Source organism: Parus major, chromosome 1A, assembly GCF_001522545.3.
Source record: "Parus major isolate Abel chromosome 1A, Parus_major1.1, whole genome shotgun sequence".
NCBI lineage: Eukaryota > Metazoa > Chordata > Aves > Passeriformes > Paridae > Parus > Parus major.
This window is the reverse complement of record NC_031773.1, coordinates 66,595,890-66,618,016: the sequence shown is the minus strand read 5'-3', so window position 1 is coordinate 66,618,016 and position 22,127 is coordinate 66,595,890. Positions and strand designations below refer to the sequence as shown.

General features: G+C 40.2%; 1 protein-coding gene across 3 annotated transcripts in view; it reads right to left on the bottom strand.

Annotated features, from left to right (window-relative positions):
• Positions 1 to 268: 268 nt before the first annotated feature.
• LMO3 (LIM domain only 3) overlaps positions 269 to 22,127 on the bottom strand; it is a 60,119-nt gene continuing 38,260 nt past the window's right edge. For all 3 annotated transcript variants that reach the window (XM_015629099.2, XM_015629100.2, XM_015629097.3), the window contains 2 exons: positions 13,935 to 14,060; positions 269 to 4,738 (listed from right to left, as the gene is read on the bottom strand). In XM_015629099.2, the coding sequence (XP_015484585.1) occupies positions 4,633 to 4,738; positions 13,935 to 14,060 (232 nt within the window). In that variant the 3' untranslated portion in view covers positions 269 to 4,632. The remainder of the gene's footprint in view (positions 4,739 to 13,934; positions 14,061 to 22,127) is intronic.

Below are 22,127 nucleotides of genomic sequence, written 5' to 3'. Positions count from 1 at the left end.
ATTGGCAGCTTTTAGAGAGGTGCCTACACAAAGGATTTTTACTGGGAGCATGTTTGTGCTAATGGCCTATTACCTTGCACATATTGTATTTTGGTTTCCTTTTGCAAGGTACTGAGCAGTAAACAGGTTTGGTCTGCATCATTGGCCAGAAGTAGGAGGAATGTGTTAAGTGAATATGTAATTGTTTTGTTTTTTTTTTTATCTAAAGTGGTATTTAAAGGAATGGAAACACTGTTCTTATATACAGTACACACTTTGCTTTGTGTAGTTTGACTTGTTAAAGCTTTTGCTTTATTGAAACCACAACATCTCCAATGCCATAGGAGTTTTTTATTCATTGAACAACAAATGGCTAAATTGATAATTTAGTCTGACAACAGCAGCACAGTGGAAGCTTTCAGAAAAATCAGCTAAATGTATAAAATTATACCCAGCAATCACTACAGACCTTCATTTTTGACAAGATTTGTTCTAGGTACAGATGACTGTAAACTACCTACTGCTGAGAAAATTATAAGAAGCTGCTGCATATTACGTTGAAAAAAGCCTTTAAAGTACTTTAAAATCTATACAGTCAAAACCTTGCCACAGTCCCTGTTTGTTTCTTTTTCCCAGCCTCCCTTCTCACTGACCACTTCTCAATTTATCTTCCCCAAGTCATTTTATGTGTAGGCAATTAGGAACAGCTGAGGGATTGCTGGATGATTTTCCTTTATTTACATTACGTGAGCAAAACATCTGAACATTTTGGGAGGATAGGAGAACATGAAAGTGTGCTTAAAAAGCCACGAAACAACCCAGAAGATAGAAAAAACACAAATCATGAAATAGATCAACTTTTAGCCCTGGTCACTGTTGCTGCCAAATCCAGGCTGTCGTGATCCATCACCATTTGTGGCAGATAGCAGACACAGCAGGTTACAGTTGTCAGAGGAGCTTTTCACAGTTGAAAATCAAAGTTTGATAATTTTTAGTTTTCCACATGGCTCAAAACCAGCCATCCAAGTTGATTGTAGTAGATTTTTTGAAAAAAAAAAAAGATTGTTATTATTATTTTTGTCTGGCTAAACTTCACGATGTGTACAGATAGAAACAAAGATGGGAGACACAAGTGGAAGCATCAAATAGATGGAATAAGGGGCACTATCAGAGTGTTTTGGTGGATGCAGACAGCATGTTGACACACACAATGATGGAGAAGGAGAACCAAGGTAGGTAACACAAAGCAACCCAAAGGAATGGTCTAAGCCTCTGTCAAAATGATCACTAAAAGTGGCCTGGCAGATAATCTCTCTCCAGTATTGACTTATGATGATGTACTTTATTTGAGTTGTAAATGTTTCCATTAAATATTTCAACTCTCAGTCATTATTTTAACAGCCAGGCAAGATGGAAGTTTGAAATACAGGAAAATGTGTAATTGATCTTTGACCTACATCAAATCTAAATTTATTCTGTTTCCTCTACATACAAATTTTAGATATGTATGTGAATAAGACAGATGAGCATAAAGTGCTCAAAGCAATGCCATATCATTGTGCACTGCAATATATCCACATTTCTTTATCCTTGCATCAATTATGATTGGTGTAATGGCGAGGTTATTTTATTTCTCCCTAGCAGGACCACCTTCCTCTTCCACACTTTGAGCCAATGTCACAAAATGCACATATGAGCAACATAGCATGTAGTAATGAGCCACTCTTTTCCCATTCCCCTCTCTTCATTTGCTCCATGAAGAGCTGAGCAGCGGCACTTTGTGGGAATGAGAGATTCCTTGAGCATTTACAGCACTGCTGGTGCTCAGCTGCCATCATCCCCTTCCTCAGGCTAAGCTGGTTTTGGTGCTTTCCTGCCTCAGATCTGTGGTTGCCTCCTGAATCCTCTGCTCCTCCCAGGGTGTCCTAATGCTGCTCTGTAACACTCACACGGCTCTTGGTTTTCTGAGGAGCCAAAAATGCTTTACAAAAGCATTTGTAAATATCCATGTGTATTTATCCATGTATTATATGTATCCATGAGCCCCATTTGACAGATGGGGACAACTGAGGCACAGAGAAGCTGAGTGACTTACCCAAACTTACAGGGAGTCAAAGACAAACGTCAAAGACCCTTCTTTCCCATGCTCCAGTTTTATTTCTGAACCAGGGATTTCTACCCCTTCTGCAGCCTACTGCTGGAAAGAAGCAGAGATCTTTCTGATTTCTAATGGGAAGACCCAAGAGGGGCTGGAGGAGAAAATTGAAATTGGGCTCAAAACAAGATAATGTGATTCTTCCCTTTCTGTCCACCCTGACCTTCATGGAAAGGACAGCTTGTTTATTGCACTGAAGTAGGTCTGTGAGAGCCTAATAGCACCTCTGACACCAGCTGCTTCGTTATCCCAAAGATATTAAGGGACTGTGGAAGGGAGTGGAAGAGACACTTGTGCTCAAGGTTAGGAAGGAAGATAGTCCACCAAAGAGGGCTAAATTTAATTTGAAAAACTATGTGGAGCTATTTCTTCTAATTAGCAAGAACAGCCTGAGGAGCTGTTGCATTTTTTACTGGTCCTGTATGAGTCAGAGTCAAGTTTTGTGAGCCATGCTTATTTTCAAAAGGGTTCACAGCCAGAAAAAAACCCACACTCTTAACAACAGTCATTAAAACTAAATATCTATTTCTAAGTCAAGCCACTGTGCAGTGTACTCTTACCATACACTTAAGGAATTTCCCCACTGCATTACAAAGTTTCTTTGACCATCCCCAGCAAAAACATGCTGAAACTGCATCAGGACAGGAAGAGCAGGGAAGGACAGCAGTCAACTTGAGCAGAGACATGGGTTCATACTTGAAATAAAAACAAGAGCTTAGCTTCATAACAACATAGTGTATAGTGGGTTTCTTTTTTTGTTGTTGTTTTTTTCTTCTTAATACTGTTTTGTTGTCTGTTTGTTTGTTTTTAATACAGGTTGTTTTCCCAGTGAGCTAGATTACAGTGGCAAACAGACAAGACATAAATATGCATTTAACAACTTTTTAAACATTCATCCTGCTTCCCTTTGCCAAACACCTGTAAGCTCTGTCAGGGGCGTGAGCACTTAGGGACGTCCTGCTGCTGCAATAACTTCATGGCTTTAAAAACAGAGGTCCACCTCTCCTAGAAAACGGACTGATTGCCAACAGGAGCTGTCAGCAGCGATTCCACCTCTGTCAAAAGGATTTTAATTGCCAGTATTGATGGGACAAACCTGTAGGATGTTGGCATGGACAGCAAGGTACCTGTGCAGTCGAGTGTGGTAGCTCTCGCTTGCTATTGCAAAGTTTTGTCCCATCCACATCAGCATTTAAATTACCTTCAGCATTCACTGAGGTGGGTAATTAGCAACCAGTCACTCTCCCAGTGTCAGCTCAGGGTCATTTCTTTAATGTAAATAGACCCTCAGAAGGGGCTGTTTACAGTGCCTTCTACTTTCTCTTTTTTCCAGGGTTTGTTGAGGACGCAGCCCCAGAAAACATTAGGGTTAAGCCCTGATAGACAAAAATAAAATAAAAATAAAATAAAAAAAGAGTAAGAAAAGAAAGGAAATAAAAGAAAAAAGGAAAGCGAGAGAGAGGGAGATGAGGGTGAGAGACCCCTCAAATTTTAAGAATTTTTTAAAATGTATATTAACAGAAATCTTCTCCCTTTCTTCCCCCCCTCCAAATCAATGATTTCAGAAAAATAACATATATATTTTTATATATATATATATATATAAAATAAGATACCCAGAGGCACTGGTTTGCATTAGGGCTTAATTTCCAGCTAAATTAAAAATCAAATCCAGGCATTTGGAATGCCTAAGGGGCACGAAAGCAGCACCCAAAATCATTAACTTTTGCACCTTTTATAATATATCTCAAACCAGTCAGATTTGCTTTTCAAAATTTTGTAGTAAAATAAAAGTGCTCTTTGAGGAAAATCCATGCAATTAAACAGCAGATGCTTAACCCCTGAAAAATAGAGGCTTATAAGAGAAGTGCTGATAGACCCTTAACCATAGCATCATTAGCAGCAGGTGCTGCTAGTTATTAGTTTTCTAAATAGTTTTAATGTAAACAGTATTCTTAAGCTCTAAGTGTAGCATAATGGTTGGGATTTGCTCTTTAATGCTTTTTACTAGAAAGATACAGCTCATTTAAAATAGCTGGTAGATACAGAAAGCATAAATATACAGTAAGTTTAGACACTGATTGTACTAAATGCAACAATACAAAGAAGCAAACAGGAACACAAATGGTAACACAATAAAACTGTATTACATTTGTGCTTCAAATATTACAATACATTATGTACAATAGTCCAAAATAAACATCTCATGCCAAATGACACAAAAAGAAACAAAAAAAAAACCCCAAACAAACTGAAAATCCCAAGAGCAAGCAAAAAGAATCCAGCTGTATATACAGTACCTTTTTAATTAACATTCAACTCTGAACTGGAGCAATTTTCACTACATACAGATGCAGTCCGCCTTTTATTTCACGCAACCATTCTGTCTCCCTATATCTATGCTATTCAGTAGGTTCCTGTGTCATTTCTTATATACATGTTGAGCAAAAAAGATAAAAGAACGTAGTGCTTTTTATTCTTAATGATGTGGCATCCGATCAGCGAACCTGGGGTGCATAACCTTCTTTCATTAAACCCTCCTCATAGTCTGTCTGGCACAGAATCATGTTGTTCTTCAGGAAAAATTTGTCTCCCACACAAAATCTGAAATTAAAATAATAAAGAGGAAAGAGAAAGAGAGTTTGAGGATAAATGATGCGATATGGACTTACAGGGCTGTAGAGGGAGCGTTGGCTGGACTGCACCCACATGTGCACGTGGGAAAGCCCAGCAGAGGAATTGCCCTGGTGCCACAATTAATCCTGTGCTTTCAACAAAATCTAGAGCATTCAGGCACTCTGGGTTCCCCTGCCAAAGATCTCACTCAAAGCCCACTGTGGGCTGTGGGAGTCCTGGATCAGGAGAGGCACAAAGCTAAAACACAATAAATATCCCAGCTGAGTGAAAAGTAAATGTCCTGCTCTCGTGCAAACCAGAAGGAAGACAAAGTGGAGAGCTGGTCTTGCACACAAATGCTCTTGCATTTGTCTCATATCCTAGTAAGAATTTCTTGTCATGTTCCAGTTGGATATTTCACTAGATTTGATTTAAGATGGTGATTCTCAGATCTGCTTCTAGCACACACACAACTTTACCTACACTGTGGTGCAAACCAGAGCCACACAGGCATGCAGAGAAACCTTTTTCCCTTGTTTTTTCCTGTAGGAGTTGATTATAAATTTAGTTACTCAGCTAACTCACTCTCTCTTGTGGTATCAGCGTACCTACCTTGTTACACTATTACGTGCATCAGAATGATCTGATTGCTGCAAAACACCACAGAGATTTCATTTGCTTTCCTCTGATGATCAGGACAATCATGTAGTGCTAGTGTCTGACTTCAAACTTCCAGTAAAGTAGGATTTCCCAGCTAAAAATGTATGCTTTAAGAGTGCTCTTCCCCAGCACACCCTTCAATCCTTCTTCCCCTTGACAAAGCCACTTCTCTCAAAGATACTGAGGGAGAAGTGAATGGGGCCAATGCAGAAAAAAAAAAGTTTCCCTAGTGACTGCCTTGGCAGGGTTACATGGCTTTGTTTGTAGTGAACTCTCCAGCTATGAAATATACTGGGAGGCACTGCTTGCCTTATTCCAATTAAAATGAAAGAAAGTAACCTAAATGAACCCCTCAACACTGATGTGAATAAATGAAACCAGCTTCTACCAGCTAATTATGGATCTCAGTACATAAAGTATTGTTTAATGTGTAAGGGATTATAATGTCCTTTTTTTATATAATTTCCAAATGGTGACATCTTGGACACAATTAGGGTCAGATATAAATGCTTGTGTTGTTTACGGTAGATTTAACAGCAGAGTAGCTATGGGAATAGCTGTATATGTATTTAATTGTAACAATTTAACCTTCAAATAGTGGTGCCTGCTGGAGCTGACCCAGTGAAACTCCACAAATGACACAGGTTGACCCACCTGACCCCCTGATAGTGGTCTGTCTTTATCAGACAGTCAATTTCTAATGATGTTCAAGCAGAAATCTTGGTGAATTGTTACAGATTAAATTGTGTATGGAAAGCAGTCCTTTAATGTTTTGTGAAGTTGGAGGTTTAAATGAGTAGCAGTTGGACTGATTTACATTTGTGAAGATTGGAATGCTAGACAAACAGTGAACCCATTTATTTTCCAACTGGGTAGCTCTGGAAATTTATCCTTATGCTAGCTAAATAGATAGAGGGAAAATAGTGTAATAAAAAAGTGGATTGAAAAGAATTAGCTCTGCTCTTAAAGGAAAATTGGTTTGTTTATTTGTGGACTATTTTTTTTTTTTCTGTGGGGTTACTGCCTGCTGCTGCTGCTGATTGAAAACAGATTGTGGGAGGATCCTGATATCTTTAAGTTATTTATGGTCAACAATCTTTTACAGAATTTAGAGGTTCCTATTATTCTTCCCACACCAATCCTGGTATACTAGGCTACTAACAACACAAAATGATTTTGAGTAGCAGTGTCGAGATGTAGAATTCATACATAAAAGTTGTTCTGTGGTGTTTTTTCCTAGTTTTTTCCATATTTTTCTATTTCTCTCCATTGACAGCAACGTTGAGAAAAATTCTTCCGTGCACCTTACAAGATTAGGTAAAGAAGTCTTAACTAGTACCAACATGTAACATTTGTTTTTCCCAAAGAAGCCACATTTAAAATCAACAAAAAAACAGCTGGGAGACAAAACCACCTCTGTACCCAGCAGAAAACACTAAGCCTGAACTGAGAATATTATTCAGCTGTGTATTCCTTTTGTTCCGGGGAACAACAGACCTTAGCAAACTAATATTTTGAAATCATTTACCAAATGAAAAATGCACTGCTGAAGTGCAATTCGCTTGCATGGCAATACTGAACACGTGTGGCCTCATGCAATATTGTTTGCATCAAAATCCTGGCTGAAGGATTTTGTTCCTCAGCCCTCAGAGAAGCGCCACAGTTTGAATTAAACTGCACCGGCTACACGGGAGCATCAGGATGCCTTTCCCAATAAAAAGTGTCAGTGCCTTTTGCTTTAGCAGTGTTGATATGTGGAGCCAGAAGTGCTCTGCCTGTGTCTACATGGCATGTGGCAGCTTTATGCACGGGTGGATTAAACACACACGGTTCCGCGCATCCCTCGCGTTCCGAATGCGCCGCTGTCCGGCGGAGAGAGGCTGCCAGTGGCCTCTCCAACCATGCTTGGCTGTCTGTCTCCGTGGGAAAGCATCCTCTGCATGGTCCCCCGTGCCTTGGCGGAAACCTGTTGTTTGTGATGCCCAGGGTTCAAAAATTCTGCAATTTTTTTCATATTGTGCAAGCTCAGTGACAAGCGTACTTGGCAAAGGCTCGTGGGGGTCCCTGGGTGTTAAATGTGTGAACTGTGCACTCATTAGGTGACAAAGAGGTAAGCACCAGGTGAAAAACCTATAATCCTGGCATGCTGACTCCCAGGTACAGTGGGACAGGGCAAGCAAGCAGAGGAAGTATGATGAATTCCAGCCGTTCACACTTTCTACCTTATTTGACTCTCAAAAACAGATTTAGCCTCTCCTAAAGTGAAAAAGCTATCTGTAACTACTTCACATTGGGTTTGCACACTGCAGGATTTAAACCTGGCTCAGCTTTAAAATGGGAGGGGAAATTGATGCCTAGCATCCCACTAAGGTTGGGGGCTTTCTTATGAAACTGGCATAGGGTGTAAATCAGGGCACAATTTGGGTACACTCATTAAACGGAGTCGAGGAGCGTATTAAGATGCTGCTGTGTTAGGGGTATATAATTAGGCGAGATTATTACTCTTCTAGCAGGCAGATGGTAGTCTTCAGCCTTCCCTAAAAACCTTACCGATTTTTTTTTTAATAGGCATGCAAGATGAAGAGGAAAGAATATACAATAGGCAGCATTAACATGCCAGATTGGACTGAGCACCATAAATTGATAATAGTACTTTTGACACGACAGTGACATTAGTAGAATGACCATTATAATTAACCTACATCCTAGAACCCCTGTCATATTTTAGAATGGCAAAAGGAAGGCCATCTGTACTACAAAATGACCTCTGTTATCACCTTGTTTGGAAGGGAAGGTGTGCCTAGACTAATCACAAGAAGTAAAAAAACTTCCATTTTGAGAAGTAGCTCTTTCAGTGCTCAGAACAGATATTCGAAGGAGATCTCACTGCTGTCTGTCATCTTTTCTGATGCACAGGACATGTGTCAAGGTACTGAAGACTACTTAAGGAAGCAAGAGAAATATTGCTGAGAAGGAAGATGGCTTTGTGTGTGCCTCCTCTGATAATGCCAGATCTTTGTCGCTGTAGAAAGAAACCAAATCTGGAAGCACTCAGTTGATTTCCTGAGGATTAAGACAGTTCAGACTTAACCACACCCACACCCTTCCCCTCTGCTTTTTCTGCTATCAGTGATGTAACCTGGGCTCTGCTTTTCACCTTTCCTCTCTTTTTTTAAATGTTGAGCTCCCAGTACACAGTTCACATTATCAATATGGATCACTAGGAGAACAAAGCCACTCTTTTACATCATCAGCCCACACCTGTGGTTTATTAATTCTGTCAAAATGTCCCTTTCAAAGGCTGGAAAGTGGGAGCTGTGCCTGAGTTTGTACATTTTCACCAGTACCTGTGTAGACACAGAATCCCAAAATGGCAAACCTCAACTCGGTGTGCTTGTCATCCAGTATTTTATAAAAAGCAGGTATGGACAATATGTTAATTTCTATTCTAAATTTTGAGACGTACAATGAAAATGAGCAGTACTCAGGCCTTCAGAATTTATAAAATGACCACTCATGCAAAAAACTAATATTGGGGTTTGAAATAAGGATGTCCCAGGCATTGTACTCTCACTCCCCCGCTTGACAGAGAACAAAAGCAGCATTGTGTGGGCACTTTCCAGTTTATACTGGAGGTAAGTGTTTACAGCTACATCAGGACAGCAATTTCAATGAGTGTGTAACCATTTTCAGTCCAGTTTCTATTAAAATCAGGGCAATTTCAGATAGAAGGGCAGAACAGGCGGTTTAAACACCTCTCAGCGATAGCAGATGGGGGTTTTGAGCCATACTCCGAGTTGACTTCAAACGGCAGAGAGAAAATATCACAGGAGTAGGGAACGAGGTGCTAAAGAGGGTGAGAGGAAGGACACACAAACTCTGGGAAGTGGGAAAGCCGAAGGCAGGCTGACATCATCGCTCCAGTCAAAAGTGTCAAGCAAAGATACAGCTGAGCCCACTTGCAAGATTTTCCACTCCATTTTGTTTGTCACACACATGCAACCTGACAAAGTGTGAAAGGCAGTGTCTGTTTACAAGTTTATTTTTCCGGTGGTTTCCTTCCTTCCTCCCACCACCCCCACCTCCAAATTTTCTGCAGAAATTAGATATATTGAGGTTACTGTCAACGTGAAGGGCTTCTGAGGAGAAGTTAAATATGTTTACAGAGAAGAAAGGGGAACACTCACACCATTAAGATGACTGTCACTAAGCTCTGCAGGTACTTAGGCGATGGAAAAACTTCAAATTAGGAGTAAGCTGGACAGAGACATGAGAGATAAGAGGATGCTAAAACCTTTAGGCTAGGAGCAAAGCTTAATATTCACAAAATTGCTACAGCTTTAAGCGTCAGTATCAAGAAAAACGTGGGGGAAATATCTCAAAAACTGTCTGGCTGGAGCAATTAGATCCTGGAGCTGAATAGCTTTATGAAAGGGAAAATAGGAGACAGTGCCTATTTGACACAGGGGACCAGGTTTAGTGGCTCAGGAGCTCTCCTTTCAGGCCTGAGTCTACACTCTGTCTGCCTGCAGTACAGTGTGTGAGACAATGCCTTTTTCTCCTCACTCTGAAAAAGTCACATTCAGGAGGCCAATAAAGGGACAGGGATGAGTTAGTTCAGAGCTAGAGTTCATGGCCTGGACAAAAGTCCCTTTAAGTGAAGGCAGCCTAATTACCATCCACACCGAGACTTGCACTGGATGGTGACTTGTAGATACTCAAAAGATAATAATGCAAACAGTGAAGTTGTCCATAAAAGCAGAAAAATCGCTGAGTCTTCACAAAGAGCACTAGGCAAAGATGGACAGGCATCTCTCTGGGCCAGGACCAACTCTTTAAAGAGTAGGAATGTGGGGGTCATGCAATAGCAAGACCCAAGTATGGGCTACCCCTGGATCAGTGAGATGTGTGTTAATATAAATATTACCTAGCTTGAAAAGCAGAAGGGGCTGGAAGGAGCAACCAGGCCCAGAACATCAGAAAAAAATTGAGTGTTGGCAAAGACAGAGTCAGACATCTGAAGAAACAATTCTGCATTCTCATGAACATTGCATGTTAGGAAAAAAACCCTAAATGGTAGATGATAACTGAAAATGAAATGTGGAATTGAACAGAGGGCACTAGCTACTCTGCAAAACTACTGCAGAGAAGGACCTAAAGGTTTTAAAATTTAATGGGGGAAGAAAATGTGACATTGGGTGTTGGAAACCTGGGCACAGAGAATTTCAGGCTTTCTGTGCTGACAGGCACTGACCTGCAGAAGAGCACTGTGTTTGACCTGAGGCTGTGGAAAAGGCTTCCAAAATTGAGTGACAGAACTGAGATTATGGGAGTCTATTTGAATAGAGGTGTGTTGTATCACGTGGTGGAAAATTTAAAGTTTTAGGATATAGTAATATACATGTAGCCAGATGGAGGTTTTAAGGTGTAAGCTTGTCTTGCTTTTTCACCTTCTTCTTCATAGATTTAAGTGATATTGTGTGATTGGGTAAAAAAGCCCACAGTGCAGAATGCAGGTATTTAGGTATTAGGTTAAAAGTAAAAAAAAAAAAATTAGTTAGCATTTTATAATTAGGTAGTTGACACTTAAAAGGCCTTGTAAAAAGAAGCCTGAGGCTCCATTTTTATTTTGTTGGCTTAGTGTGCTAAAAAACTCAGAGTCTGTGAGAATGTAACATAAATAAGAAATAACAAACATTTCTGAGTCCGAAGAATGCTGTCTTTCACTCATTAATCCCAACCCTAAAGAAAAAACCATGAGACATTTTACAACTGGGGAATAAGGTTAAACAGGCTCTGCAATAGCTGGTGAGCTTGATATACCCACTGGTGATTTTTTGGATATTGTTGATGTGTTTGTGAATAAAAATTTTCTCTTCAATAAATAAATTATTAAATTAATTGTTAAATAAATAAATATTGGTGGAAATAGTGGCTGGAGCAAAAACCTAAAACCCCTCAACAACATTATTTTGTAAGCAAATGGGCAGGAGAAACTTAAAAAAAGGTTAAACTGAAGTCTTACAAACACATCCCGGCTCAGATTCTGCTGTGTGGTTTTGATTAGCTTGAGCAGAGTAAGAAAAAATGATCCTAAAGGGCAACAGAAATTATTAATGAAATGGGGGGTGACAAGATTTTTCTGTTTAAAAGAGAGCAGGAAAAGGTTTCATAGTAGATCTGAAAACCCCAAAGTTGTCTAACAATGTGGGGGTTTATTGTTATACAAGTAACAAAAACCAAAGGATTTGAAGCTATTAATGAGAGAATGCAGCCAGTGGGATGCTTTGCCATAGGAACCACAGAAGAACTGTGTTGGAGCATCCATAAAATGGGACTTTTTGTAAAAAAACAACAAAATTAATTCTTCAGAAGGACACTAGTTCCAAATTGTGAGGAGGAAATGTACCTTACAAGCAGTCTGCTTTGTGAGGCTCCATGAGAGCTATTGCAATAGAATAAGGACTAGGGTCACTTTTGAGAATGAGAATTCAATTCTTCGAAACTCCTGGAACCACTCCCTGTTTTCACTCGATGAACTAGACTGTATTTCAGGTAAATTCATTCTTTTGTTCTCAGTCTAAGACACCTGTAAGACTATTTCAGAAACCCTCTGCCCAAAATACATGCAAAGTAAAAATCAAATACAAGATTAGATTGAAGGCTTAGGAATAAAAAGGCTGAGAATTATTAAATAACCCAGTTAAGCTCCATTTCAGAAGCATCTAACAGCACTTTTCCAGGGGGATCAGTGGCCCCAGGGAACACTACAATGTGTGTTAGCTGCAAAGTGAAATTGTACATTAGTTTGCAGCTGTAATGGTAAAATAGGAATATTAAAAATATTCATAACAGCTGTGTTGGTTTTTTTTTTTTGGCGGGGGAAAGAAAAAGAAAGTTCACTTCCTCCGATCCAAGAGTGCTAACTATGATGAAAATCTTTTGCACTCTGGCTAACAAACATTGTCTGCTTTGCTTGACTGATGAAGATTAGCTGACTTCTTACATTAAAGAAGTTTGTCTTGTATGGGCTGAAGTGACAAGACAATAACTAAGTGCTAATTGTGCATAACCAACACTAAAGATATGCAGCCCCATTATGGCATGTAATAAATGAAGCGAACAACAGAAATATATTGGGTGCTTTAATAATGATACCAGAACCGTGGTTTGGAAAAAAAACAGGATGTGAAGGGTTTAGGAAATTAAATCCTAGGACACTCTGTGTGTGTCTTTTACATGTGGGAGCCTCTGCCTGCCTCGCTCGGAATACGGCTTCTCAGTTCTGTGGCAAGACAAAATTGATATAGGACTTTAAATAGCATTAGAACCTATAATTACTTTGCATTATTATATAGTTTAAGCAGTGGTTATTACTTGCCTGCTATTTTAATTTCCCATGCAACATGATGAAAAAGGTCAATTTGGCTTTTTTTAAAGAGCGTAATTGTGGTGTGCTACACTTATTAGCAGCTGTACATTTTATGGTTCTTTAGGGATGTTTGATTTTTAAATGACTACAGTGTTAAAAAATAATACACTGTAGGACAAGGTGAGTTAGGAAAGCTTATTTAGAGCTGTGTCTGGCTTTGTCATGTTAGACTATTATCTTCCTAATTTTTCATTGCTTCCCTAAAAACGTGTATCTTGCATTTCTTCCCAACTGAAGAAAAAGAAAAAAATGCTATAAAGTGCTAAATTGGACCATGTAATAACTGAAAAATAACTGATAATAATAGGGACATTAAGGAGTGGACATAATTGTCTCTCTCACTTCCTAAACCTCGTAGAAGTCACTGGCAAAGCTGCTATCAGCTCTGGTGGAGCCAGAAATGGAGCTCCCGGTGAAGTCTCTGATGGGATTTGGCCACCACTAGGAGTGTAGCTGGTAAAAACTTGGCTCTATTCACCTCTGAAAAAATCAGTTGTTACAGTTTTACCAGTTTTGACATTCCTTCTCCAACTCTGCCATATGGGTGATGCTTCAGAACAGGGTGTCAGGTTTGGATCCTTGGGATTTTTATAACCTACGGTTTGGATATGGAAATAAAAATAGGACTGTAAGAGGTCCAAGGCTGCTGCAGAGGAAATGGTGGGAACAACATCTTTTAAATTTAAATGATTACAGTTCTGGCAACAGGAAGAAACAATGTGTACTTTAAAAGAAATAAATGTGATAAAAATGAAGAATTAAAGTGAAATTAATGCAATAGTGACAAATGGTACTGCTATGCTCTTCTGCCGAAAAGGATCTCAAAGACCTTTATAAATATTAATTAATTAAACCTGACAGACAGCCTTTTGAAGGAGAGGAAGTAACATTATTCTTTTTTATTGATGCGGGATTTGAGGCACAGAAAGTTTTCTGGCCAAGGTCATGAAAGATGTTCTGGTTCAGACCCAGGAACAGCACCCAGGTCTTGATCCTTCTACTACTGGAGAGCGTTTCCACTTTGGAATGTGTGCCCACACCAATGCTGAACTAGCACTTAGCTTATGGAACAGACCCAAGGAATTCTCTTACCTCTGATTACAAAGCTGACATGCAAAACAGTCCAGGTGATAAACATTGTCCTTCGCTCTCATCACCATCTCAAAAGCAGGTATGAGCTTACTGCAGGCAGCACAGTTTCCTGTAACGCCAAATAACCTGGAGATACAGAAATAAACAGATTCTTGATTCACTTTTTTTTTAAAAAAAAATTAATTTTTTTTTCCACCCCACAGTCTGGTCTTTGACTAACTTCCCAGCACACCTCCTTTTGGAAAAGCTGGCCTTTGGTGGCTCAACTCTGCCAGACTTGCAGCACAAAGACATAGTCTTGCTGAAGAGAGCTTTATGACAGACTAATACTGCACCTATTGTGATGTTATATTCTTTTTCAGCAGGTTATACCGACCTTTCCTGATAAAAGAAACATCTGGTTAAACTAAACAAAGAAACAGTAAACACATTAAGGACGTTACATAACTGTGCAGACAGAGGTCAAGCTGTTTGCATAAGTGGGAAGAGTCTTCTTCTTAGATCCTGCCGTGCAGGAGAGAGCCACATAACCTTGGCTTTTGCTGCTGCTTATTACTAAAACACACTTTAGCTAGAAAAGAAATAACGCTTGAAAAAGCCAACATTCTTCGCGTTTTTGACATCTAGTGCTAAAAGCTTTACCACTATTATTAAAAGAACATTTTATGAACAAGTCATTTAAATCGTCAGAAAGCATTAGTGGTTCATGCACCTTACAACCCTATACCATAGTTATTGCTATGATTATGTTATTCAGGTAGCACATTAAAGTAAATGAGGCTGTAAACTATATATAGTCACATCAGGAGTAGAAGTATAAAATACTGTAAGAACAATATGAAATGCGGTTTTTTGCCAGACGTCTATATAATTTTCTTTTTAAATTCCCTCTGCTAAAGATTTTTCAATACTTTTCAAGTGGGTGTATTACACACACACCAAAAAATAAAAAACAACACACCAAAAAAAACCAACCCAACTGACATACATACACATCCTTTTGTGACACAGAAGGATTATAATGAACAAGAAAAATACGTTAGCTCTACGTGGCAGCAATCTTTGAAACTAAGTTTATTTAAACTACTTAATAGTTGTGATGGATTATTAAAAGTAATGCTCTGCTTGTGCATAGCGGTTAATGCTGTTTTTAACTATGAAGCACACCAGACGAAAACGCCACATCTGCCACTTTTCTTTTTTTCCTCAACATCAGGCTGACAGCAGAAAAATATAATGGCTCTCAAGGGAAACACCAAATTAAAAGCAGTTCTAAACTAATGAATTCAAAGGTGCTCTGTAGAAAATTCAGTTTGGTAACATAAAAATGAACACAGTTTTTTAATCACATCCCTCCATTTTACTGAATTTCATGGGTTGCCAACAAGCCTACTTAATTCTAAATCCCTTTACCTTCTGCTCCTGCTTAAGGTGTGCTGCCTACAGAATACATGCCTGTTTAATTTAGCAGTTGTGACCCTTTTCCTCCTGTCTGAGATGCTGGTTACTGTGATCACTTGGAGGAATGCTGGGACAAGGCCACCCTCCTCGGCTCCTGCTAGAACGACTCAAGTCAACTTCTATTTTTGTGAAGTCTGATTACTGAAGTCATAGGTTATTCAAGCTTATTATAAATATTTCTTTTGTGAAAGACTCTTTTCCAGCTCTGTCTCCACCACTCACGGGTTTCCCCCTGTCTAAATCCCACTCAGAGTTTCGTTCTTTGTCTGTAAGAAGGACACAAGGCTCAGTTGCCTCCCGGAGTTGTGGGCTGCCTTTGTGTCGGAGATGATTATACCCACGGAGCAAACACTGGCTCTGCTTTCCTGCCCACCTGTGTGGAAGATGATGGCAGCTCAGCTGTGTGAGGGAAGCAGACCAGGCTGCAAAGGGGCTGTGGGTGCATCGAAATGCTATCTCATGTGGTGGTGTGAAAGTCAGGCTTTAGGGCTTGGACACAGCAGAAAGATGAGAGAGGTTCCAGCGCCTTTGAGCTCAGTGTGGGGGATCACACAGCCCCTCGGTGCTTAGGTGGTTTAGGTGCAACAGCTGGGTGCTCAAACACAGCTGAAAGCCCTGGCCAGGCAGGGTGTGAGGGGCACTGTCACCTTCCAGGGCATCCTTGCAGCTGTGTGCGTGTGAGAAAGTGGAAATCCATTACAGCCAGCACTGCGGCTTTGCATGTTGCAGAGCAGCGAAACAATTTGGGATTGTCATCCAGCACTGCAGAGGAGGGAGATTTACTGCACCCCAGTCCACCATGTGCAGATTTCTACAGTCCTGGAACGAGAGACCCTGCAGAAACTGCTCCAGCTAAGCACCAGATACATTAAAATTTTTCAATTACGTAAAGGGAAGGAGGCCCTCCTTGCTGTTAGTCCTTCTCCACCACACACAAAACAAACATGTGAGATTTATATTAGCTACTGTTAATTTTGGATAAAGCTGTTTATATGAAGAACATAGTTTTCTGCCATTAATAATAATAATAAAAACCCCACAATGCCATTTTGAAATTCTGGACATAGTTTCCCCCAATTTCAATTGCTCTCGCTCCCTGAGCATTTATCAGCTACCTGATTAGAATTTGTTTCCACACAAACCATTGATCATCAGCCTATTACTAGGCAAATGACAGTTAATTACCCACTACATTAACCACTGGGACCTGAGACCTGCTTCTGCTGCCATCAGTCAACATGATAAATGTGGCAAGTTCAGTAATGCATGGCCAGCCCTGAGCTGCCTGCTATAGTGTGAACAACCCTCAATCTCACTTCCAGGCCCAGGAAAATCTATGGCAATCTGCATAATTACAAGCTCTGGGTTAATAACAGACAAATGATTTGTTGCATCTAAACAAAGTCCTTGGAATGGGCCTGGTCTCCTGTGGCTGCCCGGGCTGCTGTTGTGCCACCGGTGTGCTTCCCGCTACAACACGCACAAAACACATCCCCGACGCTGTATCCTTCCAATTTGTTGCCCTCCAATTTATGGATTCTGCATATGTGATTTTTAATCATTAAAGAACTCTTGAAGCAATATTATCTTAATTATTCTCTGCTGTAGCCAGGGAATTAGGCTTCAGATAAAATTTTCTTCTTCTGTGCACTTTCCCTGCCTCACTGGAGGCTCCATCAGTTTTCATCTACACCTGGACTCTGAAATTCTAATGATGAATTATTGCCCCTTTTCCTAAGAGGGTGAACCTTACAAGGGAACATTTTACTGAACTGTCAGCTCACAGACTGAGTGCGGAGATGCGGAAATCTGATCTAATTTACTGCAAAACGATGCATTTGTTAGACTTTCTCCTCAGTTTTGTCCAAGGATCAAGAGACCAGTCAGGAGCCATCCTCCTGTAGTCCTTTGCACAGGAGTACACCTACTCAACTCCCCACATGCCATTTTGTTTTCCTCCTTTCTTCAAACCTGTTACACAAACAAGTTTCTAAAACATGAATTTTACTACTGGAGGGGAGAAGCAGTTTCTTGACAGGCTCCTAAGTGGGGCTGATGCACCAAGATACGGTCTCTTGCTTTGTCTATTTTACCAAAAGAGCGGCAAGGATTTAATTCCTACTAGTACTTGCAGCTGCTGGGTACCGTTCTGTGCTCTATTTCCTTTTTCTCTGTGGTAAGAGAATGGTTAAACTCATCCACATCTACTTACAGATAGTTAGACCGTGCCCTAGCTACCTCAGCAGATTAGAAAACTGAACCTGACTGATTTCACCTAGGAAGAGCAGGTGAGAAAACTCTAAAGCACCAGGACAGATCTTTTCTCATGATGATCTGAACCAACATCTGGAATTTTACATTTATTCCCTGTATATGCTCCAACAGAGATTAGAACAATCAGCCACAGCAAAAGCTTTCATTCTTAATGGATTTGAGCAGTACAGAACATCCTGCACAGAGCTAAAAAATGAAAGACACGCAGAAGCCCTTCTACAAACAAACCCAAACCTGACATTTTGAGCAGCAAAAAGTGTGATTAAGCACCAGGCTATTGATTCTACTTTGGTAGGTTTACTAAACACAAACCTGAAGGTTAAGTACCGAGAGATGAGAAAGGGGGAAAAAGTTGAGAGGGGAAAGACAAGAAAAACAGAGAAAAGCAAGAGTGGAGGGATTCACAAAAGATCTGAGTTTGACTGAAGGACACTATTCTCACGGGGCAAGTGCTTTCTAGAGGGACCCAGTTTAACCACAGAGACACCAATTTCCATCCACTCCTACAGATTTTGGGTGAGGCTCTGAGTAAGCAGGGAACCCCAGTTCTCATCATTGCCTAGGAAATGCTCCATCACACAACGGGGCTGCTACGTGCCGAGATGAAACGGATTTGGGCCGTAATTCCCTGTCAAATTACGTGGGACTTTCACGAGATTTAGGATCTAATGTTGTTGCTTACAGCTGCTCCCATAAACTTCCTCATTTTTTGCTGTTCTTGTCTGACAGCTGTTCTCTGTAAGACCCATTGGTTTGCTACCAACAGGACTCTTTCTCCTACTGTAATTTTGTATTAAAATGCTGCACGATTTGGATAAGAGGAGTGGGTTCCCAGTAGGAGGATAAAATATCTGTTTGCACAATGGAAAATGAAGGGGAAAAAAACCCCATCTTAAGATAGAGGAATGACAAAGCAGACATTAAATGGAGTTTCTCCTGTGGTGCAGTAATTACAGATAGTTTTAGATGGTTTCAAACTACTTTTTCTCCTCATTTTCACTACAGGGTTAACTAGGTTCATTAGGGAAGAACATATATATTTGGGACCTGAGTTCTAAACCTGCCTTCACCACTAACTGAGTGGGTGACCCTGGAAACTCACTTAATTTTGGTCTCAATTTATTTGTTACAAGGAGGTGAGACCTAATCTTCACATTGCAATACCCCTGCTAGAGATACTGTTTCCATAAAAAATTGAACTGCTGCTTTCAAACCTCAGTTTCACAGTGCATGAGGGATCAAAATAATACACATGCATGGTTTTAAATGTAATCAGACATTTACTGAAATAGACAATCAAGTTTTTTTTTTGGTTTTTTCTTCCCTTAGTAGGTTTGTGTATTATTCAGGATTTCAATTCAAGCTGTATGCACTGAAGGACAGAATTTGGCCCTTAGCAAATACTTCAGACAACATAAGATGCTATTTGGAGAAGCATAAAACCACATAAAAGAATCTAAAAGTTAATGAGAGAGACAAAAAAAATTATCTAAGGATCTGGATTACAAAGCACATTGAAAAGCATCATTTTGAGAACATGTAAATTTTACATGCTGAGTATTATTTAGATTATTAGATGGAGATTTCTTAGACATTTCGAAGTGAATTTGGGACACAAGTACTACTAGCTTTAAATAGCCTATATTTTCTTACTTCCCACAAGGAATTTTTGAAAATCCTCCCTGTCAAATTGTAGAGAAAAGGAAGCAGGTAAATTTGTCCCACATGCATTTTCATGAATGCCTGGAAAACTTATTTCACTCCCACCCATCCTCCCTTCCCTGGAACAGTTTTCTAAGTGCTCATTGAAAATTAAACGTGCTTCCAGCCAAGGGAAGGAGGAGAAGCTGCCACACTTTGCTAACCGAAGTTAAACCAGACAAGAAACACGAGCAGAGGGTTCCCACTGACCCTGCTCATCCAAAGCCCTCCTGGCACCCAGCAAAAGAATTTTGGTGGCTCTGCTTGAATTAACTCTGCTTCAATAATCAGAGACGTCACAGAAAGAAAGAAAAAACAAGCTGAGCACAGGAGAAAATAGCCATTTTTGAAACAATCTTGGATTCCTCTATCCTCAGCGCTGCTTGTATGTGTTTCTTTCTCTAAGCCCCTTTTTTTTAAAATCTTTCATTGGCAAAACTGGGGTGTTGGAAGAGGGAATCACTCTGAAGTTGCAGAACAGCGTGCTCAACAAATCAAAGCCTCCAAGCTGGATTTCTGACACTTCCCAGCTGCAGGTGGTGAGGTGGACAAACTTCCACAAGAGCTTGGCTGTCCAGGCATCGAATTATTTCAGGAAATGTAAAATTGCAAGTGTCATAACATAGGAGCAGTTAAATAACATGGTTTAGATGCCTATCCAGATAAGGTTAAAACCTTGTCTCAAACTTCAGATACTGCAAAAAAAAGGTGAAGAGTGAGAAAAGTCAAACAAAACAGCCCAGTTGGCTTAAGCTTGTTAAGGAAAGCATTCACACACAACTGCTGAAGCATGCTTAAATGTCTGCTAAAATCAAAGTGCTTGCCTTGTTTGGCAGTGCTGTGAGAATAAGGGTTAGGTTTGCCAAACTTGAGCTGAGAAACCCTTTCACCTCAGTCCCTTTCACTTTCTTTTGGAAGCAAACCCAGGGACTGAAGGATTAACTTGGTGTTGGAAGTGCATTGATACTCCCAACCCTGCTTGTGAGGATGCCCAGCGTGTGCCACCTGGAAACACGGCTTTTAATCAAGTCACAGATTTGCTTCGTTTTAAATCTTCTTTAACCGCTCTGACTTTGCTGAGGGTGAGCTGTGGAGCTTCTCTAAGGCCTGCCCAGCTAAAAATCTGAGTTGGCTGGATCTCAGGCAGGCAAAAATGTGCCTCAGTCATGGGTTGCTGAGTGTCAGTGTGCTCAGCTTTCACCTTCAGCTCCCCTGTGTGGGTAAATCCCACCTGGCTCCATCACAAGTGATGTCCAGCACTCCTGTGTCAAGGCAGGAGCTGCAAACCTCTCCCAGGTGAAGCTTCCACTCCTCACACCCTTCTAAATCTGTACAACTGCTGTAGAGGAAAGCCACTGTATGCAAAATGAAGTCCAACAGTTCATGCACAGAGGGTTTTGTTGCCTTTCTGGACCTGGGGTGTATGTACTGCTTCCATCACTGTGGGTTGTAATTTAATGTAGATTTCCAGTTTGTTCCATCTGCTTACACCAAACCATTTGCTGAACTCTGTCCTGCATCTGCTGATGTTCATGAAATCAAGCTTTTTTTTTTATTTTTTTTTTTTTTTCCCCTCTGCAGACTGCATGAAAGAATTCTTTATGCAAAGTTAATGTGGATTAATTTCATTTTCAAACACCTCCAAAGCAGGCATTCAAAACAAAATATAGATTTACTTCTATATCCTTCCCTAATTAGATTATTTGTGTCCTGTGTAACAATCTAAGCTTCCATTTCAAGTAAGTATTACCAGCCTTAATTTTGCCTGGAAAAATTTGAAGCATGACCAGACATTATTGATGTAAAACCACTTTTCTAAAGCTCTGGTTTGGAAAAGCTCAGGGAGGTGGGAATTTTGTTGTTCAGTCAATGGAGTGTTAACTCCAAAGCCTAAATCACACAACTTTTAAAAAAATCTTGTTCATCTTAGGAGCAAATATAGCTACATCGTTGATGTCACAGTCTGCTACCCTGTCCCTTCAGTCATGCAGTCAGATCATCAAACTTTCAGTTTAAAGCAAAAATGCAATTTTAAGGAGTGTTCTGGCCAAATTTACTGTCTGCTTTTAATCAAGTCACAAATTTGTTTCATTTTAAATTTTCTTTAACCACTCTGATTGACTCAAATGAAAAGCAGGGACGATTGTGCATGGTGCACAATGATCTATGCCTGATATTGTGGAAATAAATTCAAGTTAAAAATGACCTCCCAATGCACTCAGAGCTCTGCTTTGCACCACCACTCATGCATCGTGACATTCTTAAACTTCCACCAGTAAAGTCAACATCAATATTACATCCATTTCTACAAAGCAACCATATAAACTTCATCTTTCTACACATGCTTTACTTTAAATCATGCATATAAATCCATCTACACGCACAGGCTGAATCTAAAAATTTGCAGATACTCAGCTGACGTATTTTCATTGTCAAACTCAGGCAACTTAAAGCCAAATTTAATGCTCCAACTCACATCAGAGTAAGACTGCAATATCCCAAGCTGGATCCCAGCCCGGGGTAGGTGTAACTGGCTCAGACAAAGTGCTGTGGCCATGGAGTGCTGTGCTGGGAGGCTCCAGGAGACATTTAGGTGTGTCTACACTGTTCCCAGGCCTGGAAGCTTGTCTACAGCCTTGTGCTACGTGCTGTGCCACGAGGATGTCACCCAGGGCTGGACCTGGACCCTTCAGTCATGATAGAACATTTTCTACCTGCCCTCCTTTCTGCTCACCTGAAGGACTCAGGTCTCAAGGA